The sequence below is a fragment of the Heliangelus exortis genome, chromosome 1 (assembly GCF_036169615.1).
Source record: "Heliangelus exortis chromosome 1, bHelExo1.hap1, whole genome shotgun sequence".
In the NCBI taxonomy this organism is placed as follows: Eukaryota; Metazoa; Chordata; class Aves; order Apodiformes; family Trochilidae; genus Heliangelus; species Heliangelus exortis.
The window spans coordinates 141,465,879-141,486,224 of record NC_092422.1 but is presented as its reverse complement, the minus strand read 5'-3'; the positions used below and the strand labels follow the sequence as shown (position 1 = coordinate 141,486,224).

Sequence of the window (20,346 nt, the reverse complement as noted above, 5' to 3'; positions counted from 1 at the left end):
AGCCCTGGCCTCTAACTCATTAGAAAATGTTATAAAAATACACCAGGAACCAGCCAATGCTATGAAGGAAAAAAAAAATTATTTCTGAGTTGTTTTGAAGCTAAGTTCAAAGAAGCAAATTCAAGTTTGCCTTAAAGAGAAAACAATTCCTACTCTGAGAATCTTATTAACTGAAAAAACAAAAAGCACAATGAGGGAATTCTTCAGTGATTGCTTACATTTCTCACTTGTTTTCCAGTAATGCAAGGATCACAAATAACTGAAAATAGGACAACAGTTACTCTGTTATAATAGCTAGGAACATAAGGGAGGAATCAATTTGGAGCACACAGCTTATAGCACTTCCTTATGGGAAGTCTCTTGAAGAAGTCTAGAAACAATCCTGTAGACCTTTCAGTTTACTTGCTCCTCTCTGCTCCCCTGCTTCTAGAAAAATGTATTACTTATTTCCCCAGGAGTTTTGCTTAGTTGGACACCATTAAAATTTACTGCCTTGCCCTAAGACTGTGACATTTTGAACAGAGCTGGACATGTACACAATTCATATCCTTACTAGAAGACTTCTAGTGAGCACAGTAAGTGCTCACTCACATCCCATCCCATCCCACAAGCCAAGTGACAAAAGTGCCAAACTCTTTGCCACTCATTTTGAATAGCCACAATGGCTATAGCTGTAGCCTAGACAGAGAAGTAATTTTAAAATTCCATTTCAGAGGCTGCAGCCAACAAGCTGTCTGCCACAACAGCATGGAAAGAAGGGGACAGAGTAACGGTGAGAGCCCAGAAATTGCAGGGGAAGGTGGTGGTGGTGGTGGTGGCAGCGTTGGGGGAACATCAACTAAGAAAAAAACCCACAAGGCAACCAAGAAGTAACTTGGGAAATACTTTTTATGAAAGAGTAATACTCAGTATTACAATGCTTATCATTAGACCCTCTTCCCCCCAAGACAAATATACTCACGCTTTTCTCTGAATCATCCCCTTTTCTAAAGAAGGGCAGAAATGGGAAGTTTGTACACGTACACCTTTGAAAAAACAGACATACACTTCAGTGTTTACAATGCGTTCGATAGGACAACCACTTTATTACAAAGAACAAACAATGCTTTGAAGTAAGACTGATCAACTTGAATTGTACAAAATGTCAGTTTCCTTGTAGAGGTCATTAAGTAACAGGCCGTAAGACTAAGTTCACGTCAAATCCGCTATCCTGAAATATCAGATAATAACAGTAATACTTATTATATCTTCAGAGTTTATGGCATGATCATGTGCTCTACTTTAAACTACATTCAAAAGATATTGCTATAATTACTTTGAAAACACAAAGTGTAAGTTATTGTTCACTTCATTTCCATTTTCACAAGAACATTCTCAAGGTGAAGCTGTAGCGGTGTCTGCCGTAACCGGCACGACCGTCCTACACTTACACAGTCACAATTTCCCTAAGGAATTTAGTAAACCTAGACACTTCTACAACATGGATGCTGTCATCCCATGGACTTCAGCTTCTGGTACATGTCCTATAGCAAAATAAATGGATAACACAGATTCTCAAAGTGCTGATGTCAACAGACTTCCAAACGAACTGATAATCCAACGATCGCTATTGGTCTGGTATCTAACTGAGAGGCAAACAGGTGGGGTTCAGACGTTTATAAATACAGCTCTAAAAACAGACCACAAAGTGTATTTTACAGCGTGTACCACAATTTCATTCTAAAGTAAAACCGAGGAAGATCTGCGTATGATCACTATTCAACATCACCCAACTCGGACACGGAAGAGAAAGTGATATCTTATGTCAAGTCAGCTGAAGAAAGCACACTCAGGAAGAAATTCTACTTTCATTGAAAACGCCACAGTTTTACCCTTTGGTAGTTGTGACATACCCACTGAAAAAGAAATTGTGCAAAGCATGTGAAACTAAGTGCAAAAAAACTCCACCCGGACATACCCAACAGATTTTATTCTTAAATAACAACTCTACAATCACAGCTATCAACCAACAAAATCAAAGCCACAAGTGTTTTCTCTAAAGGCTTCTTTCACAGTACTAATAAGAAAAACCAAGTTCTATTCTTCTAGTTAACAGCTCATGTGTATGGTATTTTAGTTATCAGACAGTATTGGTAGTGAGGTCATACCTGATGAAATGGACCATTAAAACACAAATATTTTAAAGCCAGTTAACTTCAGGAAAGTCCTATACATTCATACTATAAACACTGATTTAAAGTGAACCTGGGATATCTGTCATTGTCATAAACACATGATTTTTCTCTGGAGTCAAACCATGTGTATTGCTCCTATGCCACAATTAACACTACTGTAGCAATTTATGGTCCCCAGCACTTTTTATATGCTATTATAGCATGTGATGTGTTGTGATAATTAAGGCTGTATCAGCACTTCCATTACAACCCTGATTTTCAGGGTACCTAAAACTTGGCCATTAAATCTGCTCTGGGATACTTGAGCCATTAAACCTGTAATATTTTAGTGATACTTCTCCCACTGAACCAGGCACATAATTTCTTTTAGTTTATATATTTACAAACACTCTTAAGACAAATTTAACTGGCAGAGGCAAGAAATTCTACCTTGATGTGTAATCTTTTGGCATTCAGGGCAAAATTAAAGTGCAAAGTATAAACTTCATTGCACAGTAAATAATTTAGATTTTATTTTAAAATAAATCTTACTTAGGTGCCTCAATCTATTTATCTAGTGACCTTGTCCAACTCAGCCATTTTCCTCTACACTTTGGTAAACATAGGTTTATATATAGATACATAAATAGCATTTAAAAATGTTTACCTTTATTTCACTACTGTGAACAATTTTTTTTCTTTTAGCATAGGAATGGATCAACCTATTCCTAGAAGTAATGCTTGTTGAATTTATCAGCTAGCTAGTTAATGTAAAACGATGCATAGTAAAAGGGAGATACTGAACTTGATTGGTAGAATATACTGGTAAAGCAAACAAGCACTTAAGAAGATTAACTGGAATAAATATGTTGAAAGTTGCCATATAATATGTGCAAAATTGCTTACCATGTATCCTAAACTTTGGTTAAAATTTTCAGATTGAAGTTTTACAGAAACATTATGGAAGCAACACAAGTGATTAGAAACACAGGAATGAGGTAAGTTATTATTAGTGCAAAAAGCAAGCATATGCTAAAAGCAAAGCATATGGACTTAAAAAAAAAAAAGAGAATGAGTCTCATGGAAGTTTTAATAAAAGACCAGAAAGGTCTCTTGTAAACATTGGTATTTACAAGTTTACGATTTGTACAACTACAAAAGGATAATTCTAAATCTTAGTAGTGCATTTACAATGAATTTATGTTCTTTTTTTGTAATAAGAGCAATGGCTAAGTATCTTTTTCCTTTTAAATCTTCAGGGGATATCTTTCAAGATTTAGATATTTGTTACAAATAGTAGAAAAATCATTTCTTTACAAAAAATTATATATTAAAATATTTATACATTTTAAGTTACTATATAATAACTGGAAATTTTTGCCTTGTACTCAGGCACCACAACGAAGAATGTGGAAAAAGGAACCGAAACCAAACAGAATTTGCTCATATACCAAATCTCATTAATTACCTATGGAAGATCTGTAGCAATCATGGGGGCTCCACCTCAAATACTACTGCCTGTGCCAATTATTTATTGATTTATTTTAAATCTGAAACTGTGTACTTTTAACATTTTAACTATCACTACCAAAAAGATATATTGGATAGCATGGGGTCCTCCACCCCGCGATCTTCCATATAGTTTCTATATGGTACTCAAACCTGAGCAAGGCTGTATAACGCTCATGTTTCAAACATAAAAAAGGTTATATATTTTAAAGATAAAAACAATGCAAAAATAAAATATTTGTAGCATTTACAAATAGTACAAGAGTTACATTAAACACTACATTCGAAACTCGAGACTTATTATGTTGTTTCTACTTTGAGCTTGATGTTTTCAGATCTGCAAAAAGAAGGAGACATTGTTAAATGTTTCATAGCTTCACCTTGTTGTACATGGTTAAACTCTTTTTTTAAAAACAACTCCTGTTTTCAGAGATCTGGGATACAGACCACTGTCAAAACCAACTAAAGGGTTAAATAAAACAGAAGACATCATGGTAGACAGCTTCTGCATGGTTGCTCAGCACCAAGCAGTGATGTTTTCAACACTTGGCTTTCAGCCACCCCATGTGGATCACAGCCCACACACAGCTACACTCAGCTCCTTGCTCTCCAAAGGGGTGGCCACACTCCTCTCCCTCTGCCCCTTCCTGACCTCCCTCCACGCTCACCAGAGGTGCCTGCTGAGCAATGCCAGCTCTCAACTAGCAGAAAGCTAAGCCAGAAAAGGGGAAGGAGTGAGAGAAGAAGCCAGCAAAAGTTCTTTTTTTGAGGCCCTGGATTGGCTTACATAAAAGGTGAGCCGGAACTGATCAGGCTAAAAAGCAGTATTAATTTTCAGTGGATCCATTCCCATTCCCAGCTCACCATGAACCTGGACGAATTCAAATGCAGGGGCAAGATGACAAAACCTTTTCTGACCATAATATAGACTTTAAAGCATACATGTATTGCAAAAATAAACCTTAGGTCACCTTAAGAAATTTTTTTCTTAATAAGAAGGGGGAAGATATTGAAAAAAGAAAAAATATTACACCCATGTATGTAACTGAATTGGTTATCACAACAAAAAAAATCTGAGTTGAAACAAAGCCCTGGGAAATCAGAATCTTACTTTTTTGGTACTTGAAGGGTGGGGTAAGACTCAATAACCAATATTTCAGTACTTCCTTCTCTTTGTGAACAAATATAAAAATTTTCGCAAAATGTCACGCAACATTCAACAAATAAATTTTCTTAAAAACTTCTGTAAGGAACAAAGTGACACTCCAAGAACTTCACATGCACTAAGAAGAGCGTTGGTTCTAGAGACACCGTTTTCCAGCCACAACTACAACCCATTTTAAATGCTGCATCTGCCACCAGCTTTACCTTGAAGCCATCGAACTTGCGTGGCTGGTCCGTATCCTCTCTCATTCTTTGCAGAGATTCTGAACACTATTGCAGGTCGGGAAGTGTAATCCACATGAGCATTAGCAAGCTGGGCAGCAGTCACTATACATGATGTTTTAAGACCACAGTATATTCTCATAAATACAAGCTGACTTGGATTTTCCTGCAATTGCGTGGAACGTATTGCTAAGTAGGCAGAATATTCTAAAATATTTCCAGAGGGTGAGGCAGGAGGCTCCCAAGAGAGATGAATACAGTCTACACTCTAAGGAAAAAGGGAGAAAATGTGATAGTATGTAGCTAATCAGTAGATACTCATATAGAGAAAAAGATAGAAAAATAATTAAAAAAACATCTAAAGATAATATGAAAATTCTAACCTAATATCACTCTTTGTATGTGTCTTTTGTATTTTGTGGTTTTTTTTTTTTTTTTAAAAACATGGCAAACCTTTATAGTTTCAATGATGTAAAAAGATAAAATCACAGGGAAAGTATCAGATGATTAAGATGCGTACCTTGTAACATGGTCATTAAGTCTTAAAATAATTCTTTGTAGCAAATTTCTTAAAGAATATTGCACTGAGCAGAATCAACCAATTACGCATGACACTATTTTATATGAAAATTTTAACTTGGAAAAAACACCAACAACAAACCAACTGAAAACTGAGATAATTTTATACATTGGAAGTAGAATTCCTTGTGTTTCTCACCTTGGTGATTTTGACTGTTGAGGGAGCTCCAGGAAAACCCGGAATGCAAGTCTTGAATTCACTGACTTTACTGAAAGGCCCAACGCCACAGCCATTAATTGCAGCAACTCTGAACCTATACACTGTGCCTGGGAAAAGATCCTGCTTCTTAAGTAATCTGTAGTCTAGTACATCTGCATTTTCCATCTGAAAAAAAGCAACACTTCTGTTAATTTTTTGAAAATTCTAAGCACAGTTTAAAAAATACGAAGTGCGTAGTGATAAATTAAGATTAGTAAATTTAAGTGAAACTGAAAATTGATCTAACACTTTTGTGCCTAAATCAGAACTTACAAAAAGGTTCTGACTGAGGCACTAGCTCACCTCAAAACAGGTGAGGTAAGAAGCAATATGAGACTGCATCTCTAACCAAGAAGAAAACAACCCAATTTTTCAGTCATTTAAATTGAATTGGTCATTTTTACTGGGGAAAGTAAAAGCAAAGCAGCATTCCCAACTGCATAGCTTATGCTTTAATTAGCATATTCTTCTGTCCTAAAAATTATTTTTGTTTCCAAGCCAGTTACTCCTCTAATTAGGAGTTGAAATTTGATGCGCAGGTAATCAAAATGTTTTTAAAGAAAGGCACTGTGAGTTATGAACAAATAGATTTCTGAAACATTATGTGCTACTGTACTTCTGTGTTTAAAATAGATGCATCCTTGAAACTTCCAATGGAACTATTTTCCTTCTGAATAATGTATAGGAAATCACAGTAAACGTGAACACTCTAAAATGTACTATGCTGTTTAAAATTAAGCTGTGCAGTACTTTTAGTGAAATGCTTTATTTGAAAATGTTCTGTTCTTTTGTTTCTGTCTCAAGAAAACATAAACCCATCTTTTTTATTTCACTAGGATATCATTAATTTACATTTTCACCATAATTTCTCCAAGTTTTGCACATGCTGAATTTTCATATATAAACTCACAAGTGCAACAACACTGTTACAGAAAACTAATACAAAATACACTACAGTTCCACACCTAGTATTTTTAAACAGCTCAGCCTGTGTCTTAATAGTATCTAACAATTTGTAAGCAAAGATTCTGGAAACAAAGAAACACTCAAATAACAAACTGAAATGATTCTATGAGATAACATTAAAAAGTATGTTTTTTAAAAATTTTTAACAATTTTTACTGTCTTGAAAGTTCACCAAGTTTAAAATCCTTTCCTAAGGCTAAAATAGAACTATGGAAAGAATTAGAATTAGCAAAGTAAGATGTTCCATGTTTTCATACAAGAACAACATACAAGAAACTAATCTGATTTAAGAGATTGTACAAAAGTGTGAACAAAGCACAGGAGGAACTATGTGATCACAAAATACAGAACTCCTATAAGCACCAGGTCCTGTTGCAGTATTAGAAAATCCCACATTTTGTTGTAAAGCAGATGAGCAACAGATTCCAAAATACATATGTGCAAGTGTATTAGAGAAGATTTGGAAGCTACCTTGTTAGAGAGGGTCAGCATTTCCTCTGGCAGCAAGTAGAACTGGCTCACCACAGCATTGTTGTTCTTAAAAATTCCAACATCATACCACTGCCGGTCTCGTGTTTTCACCGCTGCCATTTGTCTTTGTGGAGTTTTCTATTATTTGAAAACATGTTATGTAGGTTATGCATACTTCAATGTATGTAATAAAAATGCTAAGACTGTAGCATATGTAAGAGACAATCCCCTTTCATACCAGTGTTACTTTCTTATACTTCAAAGGAATAGGCATGTCTTATTAAAATACTTTTCAAAACCAACTGGTCACTATTCACGGATTAGATCCAGTCCAACTTTTAAGAAAAAAAACAAATAAAACAAAACACAAAGAGTGGGGATATCACCTTTAAACAGGGAGAGGAAATTTAAAGCTGTAGAGCTTTAAGTCCGTAGCAGCATGTAGTTTTGAGTCTATTCCACTCAGAGGTCAAGAAGTTTCACATGGAGCAGTATCAGTAAGCCCTGCCTGGGATTCAGCTACACCTCAGCCCTAAACATGGCATCTTCTAAGCTCCTGCTGAACTTGTGCACAGCTGAGAAGAGGGCCTCTGCTGTGACATGGGGCAGCTGTGGTGGAGGGCAAGGGAACTATTCCTCACTGACCCAGAAAGACAAAGTGTCTTTCTTGCTTTCCTCTGGGCACCAGAGAGGGCACTTGCATGGTCAGTGTGCCCAGCACAGACAGGCCATGATCCTGCTGGCATGGAAAAGGAGTGAGTGGCAGTCACTACTGGCAAAAGCACCCCAACCCTTAAGTAGCAAATGCTTCTTCCCATCCTTAGCTCCTCTCTTTTGGAGGCAACAGTAGCACCTTGGTTTTGTGCATTAAGTTGTAAGCAGGTGAAACAGGAAGCATTTACTTTTTCAGGCAGCATTTACAGCTTGCATAGTGAGTCCCCATCTCCTCTAGGGAAAAACATCAAGATGTCAGTTTAGTTACGTTTCAAACCTATAGATCAGCAGCTAACACCAACGTGATCTAATACATGCTTCATTTTAAATTCAGATGTGCACACAGAAAAAACATTTTACACTTGCACGTCATGCAGCAGAGAGACCATTCCACTGTGCCAGTCCATAAAAATGATTCAACAGCTGAAAAAGATACTTGGATCTCCTCCCAACTACACAACTGCTACTTAGGCTCAAATCAAACCCACACAATGCCAGTAGTTTTTACAAAAGAAATGTTTACCACAGTATTATTCACTTCAAGCCCTAAATATAAATGGCTTTTCTTTCAGAAATATAATTAAAGGAAAACAGAAGAGCCCTGACAACTAATAAACAGAACAATGAACAGAGCTATTTGATTACACTTTTTCAGACTTACTGAGGAATGTGAATCATTTGTCTGTCCAGTACTGACCCTTGTCGAAGGCATGATATAAGCAGTTTCAGCAGCTAGAAACAAAGTTATTTAAAAGCTTAAGTGATAAGAAAAACTTAACACAAAGCCCACAGAGCATGAAAGATGACATCAACAGCCAGTTACAAGTATTTGTTGCAAGAGTACGTCTCAGACTTTTGCATGCGGTTCTATTTATAACACTAAAATTAATTTTGGCTTGCATCACAAAGAACAATTGTAAGAGGCTGGCATTGCAGTCTGCTACAGATAAATACAGACAAAAGGCAGGACTCAGAAAATCCTAAAAAGTGACAGAATTATTAAATCAATATGAAGTATTTATGAAAATATAATCTAAGTACCAGATGAAGGTACATACTGATGGCATTATATGAATAGTCTAAGAATGAACTCTTAATTTGAATGCATGCTTTCTGACATTAATACAGCCTGAATTCTGAATATGAACAGCTAATCTTTGAACAATCCTAACAAATGGGAAAATAACACTTACTAAATTTTAAATGGAATTTTAAAGTAAAAACATAAATCAAAGTACATAAGCACTAAGCACATGAGCAACACAAGGGAGTATTAGTATTCTGCACCTGTGTTTCTGAGTTTGGCTTTTAAAATATAATACTGTTTGTTAAAAATTACCCTACTCACACAGCATCAGTAAGAGAACGCACACAAAACAATACCTAACACAACCTGTTGATGTGCATGAAAGACAAAACCTGAAAAGCTACCAGTATGTTTGGTTTCTGCTTTGCTGCTTATTTCAGCTACTTCAAGCAGACTGAGAAGAGGTCACCACATTTGCCTGGGTGAGCAAGACTCATGAACTGGGCATATTTGCTATATAGGTCAATTGTTTAAAATCAAAACCATCTATAGTTACCATCTCTAGTCTTTACACCTAAATACACAGACAAGCAAAGATGCTACAGGCACCAAAACTGGCTGCTACTGCTATTTAGAAAATGGGCTTCTGCATAGATGAAAATCTAGAGGACTCATAGCTTATAGGAAACAAAGTGTTTTACACTTGTTTAAAAGAAATATCCCGATTTTAAAAGATGTTTACATCATAGCAGATGCCATCCAGGCTACCCAAGGTCCTCAATGCCCAAAGTCCTATCTCAGTCCCAGGTACTCGTCAAGATGGGAACCCCACCACACCAAAAGAATACTGATGGCCTTAGATATAAATGGCTCAAAATACAGTATGTGAAACACATTTCAAACCTTCAGATTTTGAATTGAATGTTGTTAGTGAAGTTTCATCTTTAACAACCGCCCCATTTGTACTTGATGACTCAGTTTTAACAGCCTGCTGGGTTACCATAGTTTGAGTGCTGGAGAGGGTACTGGAGACAGAAGCATCAGGATTTACAGTTCGTTTGTCCAAGTCATGAAATTCACCTACATTTGTGGAAGCCTGAGCACCTTAAAAAAAAAAGAAAATATTAATCAGAATTTGATATTGGTAACATCTAACAAATCTCAACTTGATCTAATGGCTTTAGTTTCATATAAAACCACAGTTTGACCCAGATTCGGGTTATAATAGATCTGTTTGTGTTAATTGCTATTATAGCATTAATTGAATTATTAATTTCTTCAGATATATAAGTTTGTCTGCACAGTCATAAATAAATACATGTAACCAGCTGTATTAAAACAGCATTTTCATTTGTTTCAAGCTTGCTGTTCTGTATCTATTTGGCTACAAAAAGATTAATTTGGAAAATAAATCCTAATATAATGAGAAAATACCTACACAACTCAGTATCACAGATTTGTAACAATGAACTTAAGATTAACCACTGTGGAGGTCTGTTTCTCACTTAGCACTAAGATCCACATAATACTTACTCACAGTGAAGAAAATTAAAATCCAACAGTCTGTAAATTATATGAAATTCAAATATAAACAGGCCAGGTGACTGAGCCTGGATTCACCACGTTGAACTTGAAGAACTTCAGTGAAATGCCTGTTTCACAGAATCAGAGAATCTGTGCCTCAGCATCTTCTGTTTCCTCTGCAGTCAGAAACAAACATGCCCCTCTCTACTTTGCCTAGAATTTTACATTAGCTCATAGCTTTTCACCAACAGGCAGAAACAATGTCAAACAGAGCCTGGAGTTAATATCACCTTGATTATGTAAAATTAATCTGGTGCTGTCAGTCTGCTCTTTGATGTTAAAAAGGAATGTTTATGTTTAAAGAGACACTTCTGACATCATAATAATGAACAGACTGAGAATTTCATGTCCCTTGCAACACTTCAAACAACTTAAGATTTTGGTTTTCCTCATATCTTCTAAAGATATGAACAGCAATAACTAGCACAAGTTGGTTGTTTTTTAACTAAAAAGACCACTAAAATAATTCTGAATTATAAGACAGAAATTATCTCATTTTTATGCTTGAGATGAATTTTAACCCTCACTTTTAAATTAATTTTTATTCTATAGTCATCTTACTTGATGTACAAACGGGCAACAGAGAAGGGGCATTTGGTTCTTTGAATCCTGTAGCATCTGCATGGTTTTTCATAGTCTCCTGTGTAATCTTGTTTTCAGGTGCTGCAACCTTTTCTTTTCCTTCTACTTTTAATAATGAGTTGGATGAAAGGGAAACTTGGACCTAACGAAACCAATAAATTTGTTATTGTTTAACTGCAAATTTCAATTGCTAACATGGCATGAAAACACTTTCTCAAAACCAGCAAGCAATAATCCTCCAACAAATCCCCCAGGCCCCAAACAGATACTCAGTTTTATCTGATGGGGAAGCTCACATTCTTATGTTATTACATGCAGCTTCATTGATGTGTACTTTGAATCTATACTGGGTGACTTGAAAGGATGAGAAAAATCACAGATACAGAGGCTTTCAACATCTGCTTTCCTGGCACATACTCAGCATACTTCTACTGTTAGTAAAATTCATAGTGCTTCTACATGTGTTTTATAGAGGAATACATTATGGATCCCTTACAGACCTGAGGTCTTACCCAGTAAAGAAAAGCTCTACATTTCTAAAAATGTGATCCTTTAATCACTTTTTTCCTCCCTATTTCTTTTAAACTGGCAAAACTGTACACACACAACTGCATAACCAGAATAGACAATAATTTGGTTTATACTGTAGAAGGAACCTACAGGTAAGTGGACTAGCATAAAAACACCAATAAAGATGGAGTATGCCTTATCCTTTTTCCCTCCCACAGTAATTTCAGCAACATTTTGAGGATGAATAGTATTTCTACTGGCATCAGGTTTACAGTTAACATTCTGGAAGTCAACATAGTTGCAATTTCCTCTCTGCATTACTAGGAAGAGGACTTTACTCTCTCTCCATTATAAATGTAAGAAAACAGCCACAACTACTTTAGTAGGTGTCTTTTTTTGGTTTGGTTGATTTAGGTTTTTTCTAAGGCCTAAAAAGTATGCAGGTATTTATTTATTTTAAAACTGATAAAGTGTTTTGGCAGTTTTGTAGCTTCCCATGATACTTTGCCACATAGGCATTTTTCAGTTTATACTTACATTATTAGGAATGACATTATTTGTTTGGCTGGGATGATCCACCTTCATTTCTGGATAAGGAACACTAGGCAATGGTTGTGGACTTGGATGTAGAGAAGAGCCACCTTTCAGGTAAACAAAAGCAAATTCCAATCAGTTACATAAAACTTAATTATCATGTTGGTTTATATCTATTCCAGAGGAAGACTCAAAGCTGCCTGAGGGGACACCTGGTTCTAAAACTGAAGTGAAACTGCATGGTCAAACAATCAGAAAAAAATCCCTTCCTTACCATTTCCTTTCTCAAATCATGCCTGATACTATGCAAATATCTTCATATTCAGATAGCTGGCCAAAACTGACAGGGACAAGTTAAAGGGTCTCACTCTCTCTCAAATTTTTTTTTTTTGTTTTTTTTGTTAAACAAATTTTTATTTATTACTTATCAACCCTCTACTCCACCTTTGCACAAACATCAGCATGTGATCTGACTGCTACCTTGTGAACTCAGCACGGATGTCTCCGGAACCCCAGTCCCAGGCATTCCAGCCACTGATGGTGAGTCAGCATGTAACTGAAGAAGATAACCTTCAACTGTAGGCACTTCATCCCATTTCACTTGAAAAGAGTTGGTTGTAGCTCTAATCAGCTGTACTTGTGATGGTGCTGGAGGTTTCTCTACAAGAAACCAATAAAAACACATATGGCATGTTTGTAGTTGTCCTCCTTTATCAGTTTGAGAACTATCTATATAATGCAATGAAAATCAATAGCTCCTTTTTCACTTTTGTAGAATATATACCAGATCAACACAAAACAATGTCAATGGTGTCATATCAAGTCAGAGAATTATAAAGTGTCATTCTAGAACGTTGAAAAATGCTGAAGTTTTGATGTTTTCTTTGGTTCATCATAGGGATAAGGTAGATAAGAAACTCTCTTCCTTTCCTAAAAGGCTGCAGCCTATGTAGCTCTATGGCTACTAAAGCTTTATGTAGTCTTGGAAATGGTTCACAGAAGACTGTGCTTGCTTTCTGCTTGCTGTCAGTAGCTGAAGTGAGCTTTCCCTGGGCAGGATTCAGTACCAATGTCCTGCTCCTCTCACTTGCCTTGATGCCTGACTAGGCTGCACTCTCAAGCACATCCTTCCTCTGCTACTCTTTTTCATCTTCTTACCTTCCTGAGGATAAAAAAAAAAAAAAAAAAGAGAGAAAACACTATCTCCTAAACACTTACAGTCTCCAATAACTATTCTCATGCTTCCACTTGAGCAGGCAACAACTCCCTCCCAGAAGTACCATTCTAGTTTCCCTTCCCCCTGTACCATCTCAAGTCCTTCCATCAAGCCAGCCACTAAGGAGTAATTAGTACTCCAGAATTGCCTTCACCAATTTTTTTGTAGTCCAAGAGATGAGGAAGCAGCAGCAGCAATGATCCCAAGAGAATGAGGGGGGTTGGTAAAAAAAGAGTAAGTAGCAGCAGCAAAGATGAAGACGAGAGGCCAGGAACCTTGTGTTTAGGTAAAACACCCTTCAGCACCTTGTGTCTACTGACCATGGCATGCAATGTAGAATCTAGCCACAGAGTTATTTCATGGACTCTAAACAAGCCTTCCTAATTTTTTTCTGATAAAGCCAAAATAACAGTGAAGTGTGGTTTACTTAAATAAGCTTTAAAATTTAAATAACCTTTGAGTTTGCTACAGCTTTAGATGTCCTGATCATCAGCACCAGTTTCACATATTAATAAAATGTGGAACATAGTACAAATCTCTTATTTATTTCTGACTCACCAGTATCAAGGTACCAAAGATCTTTGCAGCAAACTTGATTGTTCCAAGCTTTTCTGTAACCATCTCTACCACTCCAGATATAGAGACGAGTGCCAACTGCTACAGCACAGTGTCCTGCTCTTGGCCCTGGTAACAAGTTACTTTTGTCCTCCTGGCAATCTGAGATCAGACCTATCCATTCTGCCGTATCTAGTAAATGAAACTCAAAAAATTTAGTTTCTAGATGTTTTCCAAAACAAGCAATACAGATGTTAATATGCTTAACTGCTCAGAGAAAATAAAATGAAAATAAATCCTGTTTTCATAGACAACTGCATTTAAATTTGCATTATTTCAAAGAGAAGGTTGCTTTCCCATCAGTTTGCAAGATACAATCAATTAAAACAGGATGAATTTTCTGATCTCTGGTTGTTTCACACAGGCAAACATGAGATTCGGGGATAGTTTTATCACATTTAGAAAAAGCTCATTTTGTCTCTTGTGCTCCTAATGAAGGAGTATCTCTATTACTTATCATTAAAGTTATATGAAAAAAACATATGCATACGCAAACCTGATGAACGTTCAAAGAAAAAAAAAAAATAACTGGCATCTTCTTTAGTCAGCTAGGATTACAACAGGGCATCATAAAACTTTAGCCAGAGTCTCAAAGTATTTACTCTACTGTTAGAGAAATATTAATTCAAAATGCCCACTCCCAGAAAGGCAGAAACACTGACCCAAATTAAGATAAGAAAATGAACCGGTACATTTCCATTCACCATCATGAGCAGAAATTTCACCTCCTGCTGACTGTGGAACCCATCCACCAAAAACATACATTCTGAAATACAGGAAAAGAGGGAAGAGGGAAAAAGAAAAGAAAAGCCAATTAACATCCAGATCTGCTGCGTGTGCTCTCTCAAACTAGGACAAAACAGAAGTTTCCAGTGCTTTCAGTTCTGATTTACAGCACATTTTGTGTCTAGTCTCCTTAGAAGGCATTGTTGCAGACATCTATCTTGTGATTTGTTTTCAGTAAGTTTGATTAAAAAACAAAACCCCCTCTGAACTCATCAAACAACTTCAGAGAATCAGAAGTTAATATTTTATCTTTTTTACAAACCACCAAACTGCTAATACTCTCCAAAAATTAAAAAAACACATGGAATTTCTACAACCCTTTACTGCACACCTTTCAATAAACCAGCCTAAAATTACAAGAGTGATATCCAAGTCAGATATCAAAATTTAAAAACATACTGCAGGCTACAAATAAGTAACATTTCATATAAATAACATAAAGCTAAGCTCTCAGATCAGAAGATAACAAAGCTTTCACACTTCTTTGCCCCCTTTCCTTTTTCTTTTCATGCCAGATTGCAAATTGATATAAAATGTTATCTGCCAAAACAAACCACACTGGCAAGAAATAAAGTACTGAGGAACAGACTACAGAGAAACCACCCCACAGAAATTTGGAATGGTTTTGCCTAGGACTGGTTCTACTCTTTGAGCAGTTTCTTTGCTTAGCTAGATCACCATGTCACAGACAGAGAGGCGCTCAAGTTGTCTCCTGACAGAGCCAGCTCAGGCCCAGCTGACACCTCCCCAGAATGCACAAAGGTGAACCAAGAAGCTTGGCTCACAAGCTTCTGCTTGTGAGCTGGGCAGATTGTCCTGCTGAATGGAAACACTGACAGGGGGAATCCCTTAAATTACACTTTTTTAATTTCCACAGAGGCAGGATAATAAAAGCAGAAAACTACTCTAGAGGACTAATGGCTTGTACTGAGCAGTAGTGGTTAAGCATCATCATTCTCCTACTAAGTGTACCTTTCTAGAGTTGAGCTTTTAACAACAGACATACTTGTTTCCTATTACATTGGCTGTATGGAGACTGCGAGGAAGTGGCACTGTCCCTTTAGTTTCTGGTCTTGACCAGGTCATGGTTTCTGAAAGAAAAAGAACAAAAATCCTCAAGCACGTTATCACTGTGTATCTCAATACCTGGATCTTAGGAGGTAATACACCTCTAACATGCAACAAAACAACATTTCACCTTTTTTAAATAGCCACTTCAAGAAAGAAAGAGAAATAACAAGCACTTAAAGCTTCTTCTAAAATCCACAGGAAATACTGACAAACTAATTATTTATCAGTTTATCAAAAATTATGCATTATGGTTTAATTCTTGTTATTCAACTTGGTTATCACAGTGACTGTCTTAACAGTCATGTTAAGGAAACAATCTCATGGTGTAACCAAAATCAGTGAGAATAATGTATGCAAACAACACCGTACCTATTTGAATCCAAAAATTACAGAAGGTTAACACTACGGTGTGAGTCCAAATAATATCTGCACCATATCATACAATTAATCATTATACACTATAATTTTTCCTCTTAGCCTGTGAGGTCCCTGCACTGACTTTTACAAGCAAATCTACTCACCTATGTCAAGTTCCCAGAGATCATTGAGCCGACAGCCACACATCCCTCCAAAAATATAAATCTTTGGACTTCCTAAATCTTTTCTGCAGTATACGATGGCTGTGTGAGATTCCCGGGGAGATGGCAAGGTCCCTTTGGTCACAGGAATACTCCAGCCAACAACTCCAGAACCATGTTGCAGCTCCAGTTCATAGAAATCATTTAAGTATCTAGGGTATTATTGACAAAGTATGAAAAATTTGCTTATTAGAAAGCTTAAAATTGAACATTAGACTTTGACCTCTTCCAAGTATTACAGACTTCTCTCTCGGGAGAGTGTAGAATTTTAAAAGCCTAAACACTTGACAGCATTGTGGACAGCACCAAACCTAAACAGATTTAAAACAAAAAATGGGCTACCATAACTTTTAGCCTCCAACGGAACATGATTCTCTATCATACTTGGTGCACTCTATTACATGAAAGAACCATTAAAAATCGGTAAACAACATTCCTAGCAGAAATTACATATGGACAAACTGAGAAAAAAATGCAAATAGTAAAAAAATATGTGATGACATGGGACATTAGAGATGAATTTCTGCAATTTTAAAGCAACAAAGGTGAAAAGAAGCTGTTTGTTTTCTGATCTCTTTAGGCTGGCCATCAGACAATCATTATTAGATAACCATCTCTGAATCTTGGTATTCACACCAGATACCTCTTCTTTACTGCATTAAACAGTAACATGTCACAGCACTATGCAGGAAACTTCGGTTGTGAATGATGTGACTTGTGAGACTTTGCTGGTTTAAGTAATTCTTACAAACAAGCCATTCTTAAGAACATCACTCAAAATACTAGAAAAAAATACCCAACTCTATTCAGGTTTCCCTCCAGAGGCATTAGAGCAGTCAGTCAGAGTTGCATATTGTGGGATTAGCAGAAGACACAGTTAAGCTTCTTGGCATGTAAACCCCTCCACTTCACAAATAAACCAAATGTGAGTACTTGGTACACAGGACAGCCTCCATGGAATGTTTCTCTTCAAAGCTGTTGTACCTAATAATTTATTTTTAAAGACACTGAATTCAAACTAAACCAAACTAAATCAGCATACCTGGGAACATTATTATTTGAATCCTCACTTTCATTTGCCAGGCCACCAAATAAATAGCACTTGTTACCATATAAAGAAAAACTGTGGCCAAGTCGAGGACAAGGTGGTGATCCAGTGGAAGGAGCTTGAGGTTTTACTTTTTTCCAGAGCCATCGACTTGCCTTAAAGACAATAAATATATGTTCAGAAACACCTTAATTTATAGTTGTTCATAGTCAAATTCACTCATATACTTTCTGAATTATTTTTAAGGGAATGCTGGGCTTTTCATAGGATATACATTAAAGGGGATATGTAAAAGCTGACCTTCATAAAACATTAAACATTGTAAAATTTATTTAGACTAGATGATAACCTCTGTTCCAAAGTTATTTAGATTTTCTCCATCTTTATGTAAAGAGCTTATTCCTCCTGAAGCGGAGCAAAGTTCAGCTAACTTCCTTCTGCAGTTGATACTGTTTTGTTCATAAATAGATAATTAAAGTGGTCCTGAAAACTGAAACATCTTCATATATTTCCTACCTGTAATTCATATAAATCATTACTGTATCTTCCATATTCAACCATTCCTCCAAAAACTAGTATTCTGGTACCATCACAAACAAATCCGTGTGCTGCACAGCCTGGAGGAATATCTCCCCTTACAGCAGGAAGGAACCACTGATTTGTTGCTAGAATATCAGAAAAAAGAAATATTCAAACATTGAGAAGGAAGGTATATTTTTAAACACCTTTGCTTTCTAAAGAATGATCTTTTACCTGTAGATAACTGTGGATGGTCTGTTTGTTTAACATTAAGTTTTAATTGAATTAAAGTGTTTTTTTTTTTTACTAAAAAGAAAACCAAACACCTTTATCTAACCAATGTTACTCAATATGTGAATTAGCACACGAGGTCACTGTAACTAAGTCTGTTACCAAGAGTCACCCAGCAATATAATAGCTTTGCCAAAAAAGGAGGCTAATGAGGAACATAAATGCAGTTGCACACAAAAGAGATAACTACACTAACACAGAGGGTGCTAGCCCTAGAAACAGAATTATTAGAGCTACAGAACATGGCAATGTGCCTGGACTTAACAGCTCCATCAAAAAACTAATTACACGGATTTGGGACCAGTGCAAATATCTACAGAGCACTGCACTGATATATGGGAGAGGAGAGGCACAGAGGCAGGAAAGAGCTACTGAGACTGCCTGATCCAGCAGCAGCATCCCCACTGCTCTGATATGAAAGAATCACAGGAGATATTGCCTCCTTTTTCCTAAGATTTTTTTTTTCTTTTCACAAACACAAAAAGGAAAAAGTGTGAAATTAGAATTTTTGAACGATTTTTAAAAGTTGGCAAGGTAAAAGGCCTGCTAACATGCTCTCACTTCCATGCTTTTGCTACCTTGCACAAGCAGCCAGGACGGGCAGACTGAGCAGCACACTCGCTCCCGTCTCAGCCCAAGATCTGAAATGACACAGAAATCCTCCCGCCTCATCCAGCAGCACCCCGTGCAGTACCTTACTCAGGCATCTACTCTTTCAGCGACTAAGATCGGTCTCGAGCAGCTTCCTGTCTGGAAAGGATCCCAATGCCAGCATGTTCACTTTCCTAACCAAGATTCCTCTTTCAGCCTATTCAGCTCCGGTGAGCTGCCACCAGAGGGAAGAAGAGGGATTTGGATGCCTGAGGGGGCTAATCCAGCCTGCAGTCATCCAGCTGAGACCTGCTAGAGGGTCTGTACCCCCCCCACCCTCCCAAGGACGAGGGGCTGGGGAAGCAAAAAAAAACCCCTCAATCTCATGAGATTTCCCAGGTCGCTGTTCCGCGGAAAGGAGCATTAACCCGACAGCATCAGCCAGCACTCAGCACAACCCCGGCAGGACCCTTCGCCCGAGCATATTTTTCCCCCCACTCGCCCCTCCATTTCGGTTCCAGGCAGCTTTTCAGCCCGGTGACAGCCCACCCGCCGCCCGCCCCTTCAGCGACAGCGGCTCAGCCGAGCCCCCCCGGCGGAAGCCCCGGGGGAGGACAGGAGGTTCGGGACGAGGGTGGGAGACCCCCGCCGCTCCGGGGAAGCCGCTGCCCACCGGCGGCTACAGACGTGACAGCCCCACCGCCCCGCCTCCCCCTCCTGACAGCCCCGGGCGCCCCCGCCCCGGTCCGGCCCGGTCCCGCCCCGCACTCTCCCCGCTCTCCCGCCCACGGGGGGCCGCGCCCGCCGCCCCGCCCCGCGCACCCGTGTTGTAGACGTGCAGCTCATCGGCGATGCCTTCGTTGCCGCCCCCGAAGATAATGACCAGCTCTCGGATGGCGACCGCACGGTGCCCGTGGCGGGAGCGCGGCACCGGCCCCGTGAAGGAAGACACCCGCCTCCAGCTCAGCCCAGCGGCGGCTGCCGCCATCTTACCGCCACTCCCACAATGCACCGCGCGGCCGGGGCAGGCCGGCGGGGGGGGGGGCAGAGGGAGCGGCGGGTGGCGGCGGGGCGCCGCCGCGGGTCACGTGATGGCGGCGCGGCCGTTACCCCCCGGCCCTCAGGGGGAGCTCCCGGCAGCGGCACCTTCGCTGCCAGGCGGCGGGAGGGAGGGAGCGAGGAGGCGATCGCCGGCTGGGTGGCGGTCCCGCTCCCTTTGGGTGACGGGGGCCGTCCGGAGGTGCAGGGAGGGTGCCGTGTGGATGGCGTTTTCTCGGCGGTCGTGCCCGCCGCAGGACCCCTCTGCGCCGCTCCCTTCGCCCCCCCCCCCCCGCGCAAAGAGCCTCCGGTCTCGGCTTTGCTTTAGCGGGGGGCCTGGCGGGAGTGCCCGGGGGAGGCTCCCCGCCTGAGGAGAAGG

The 20,346-nt window shown here is 38.7% G+C and overlaps 1 protein-coding gene across 7 annotated transcripts; it reads right to left on the bottom strand.

Moving 5' to 3' along the window:
• Positions 1–870: 870 nt before the first annotated feature.
• On the bottom strand, positions 871–20,333 carry HCFC2 (host cell factor C2). 7 transcript variants are annotated; one of them, XM_071728521.1, is made up of 16 exons: positions 19,752–20,333; positions 18,045–18,193; positions 17,523–17,683; positions 16,424–16,632; positions 15,838–15,922; positions 14,708–14,811; positions 13,989–14,177; positions 12,695–12,874; positions 12,218–12,321; positions 11,150–11,312; positions 9,908–10,108; positions 8,639–8,709; positions 7,264–7,401; positions 5,767–5,952; positions 5,031–5,316; positions 871–1,025 (listed from the first exon to the last, which is right to left on the bottom strand). In XM_071728521.1, the coding sequence occupies exons 1-16, from the start codon at positions 19,915–19,917 to the stop codon at positions 958–960; spliced, it is 2,460 nt and encodes an 819-aa protein (XP_071584622.1). In that variant the 5' UTR covers positions 19,918–20,333; the 3' UTR covers positions 871–957. The 7 variants fall into 7 exon arrangements, with proteins under 7 accessions (XP_071584622.1, XP_071584630.1, XP_071584667.1 ...); XM_071728529.1 differs by having other exon boundaries at positions 11,159–11,312; XM_071728566.1 differs by lacking the exon at positions 19,752–20,333 and adding an exon at positions 18,917–19,261.
• Between the last annotated feature and the right edge of the window lie 13 nt (positions 20,334–20,346).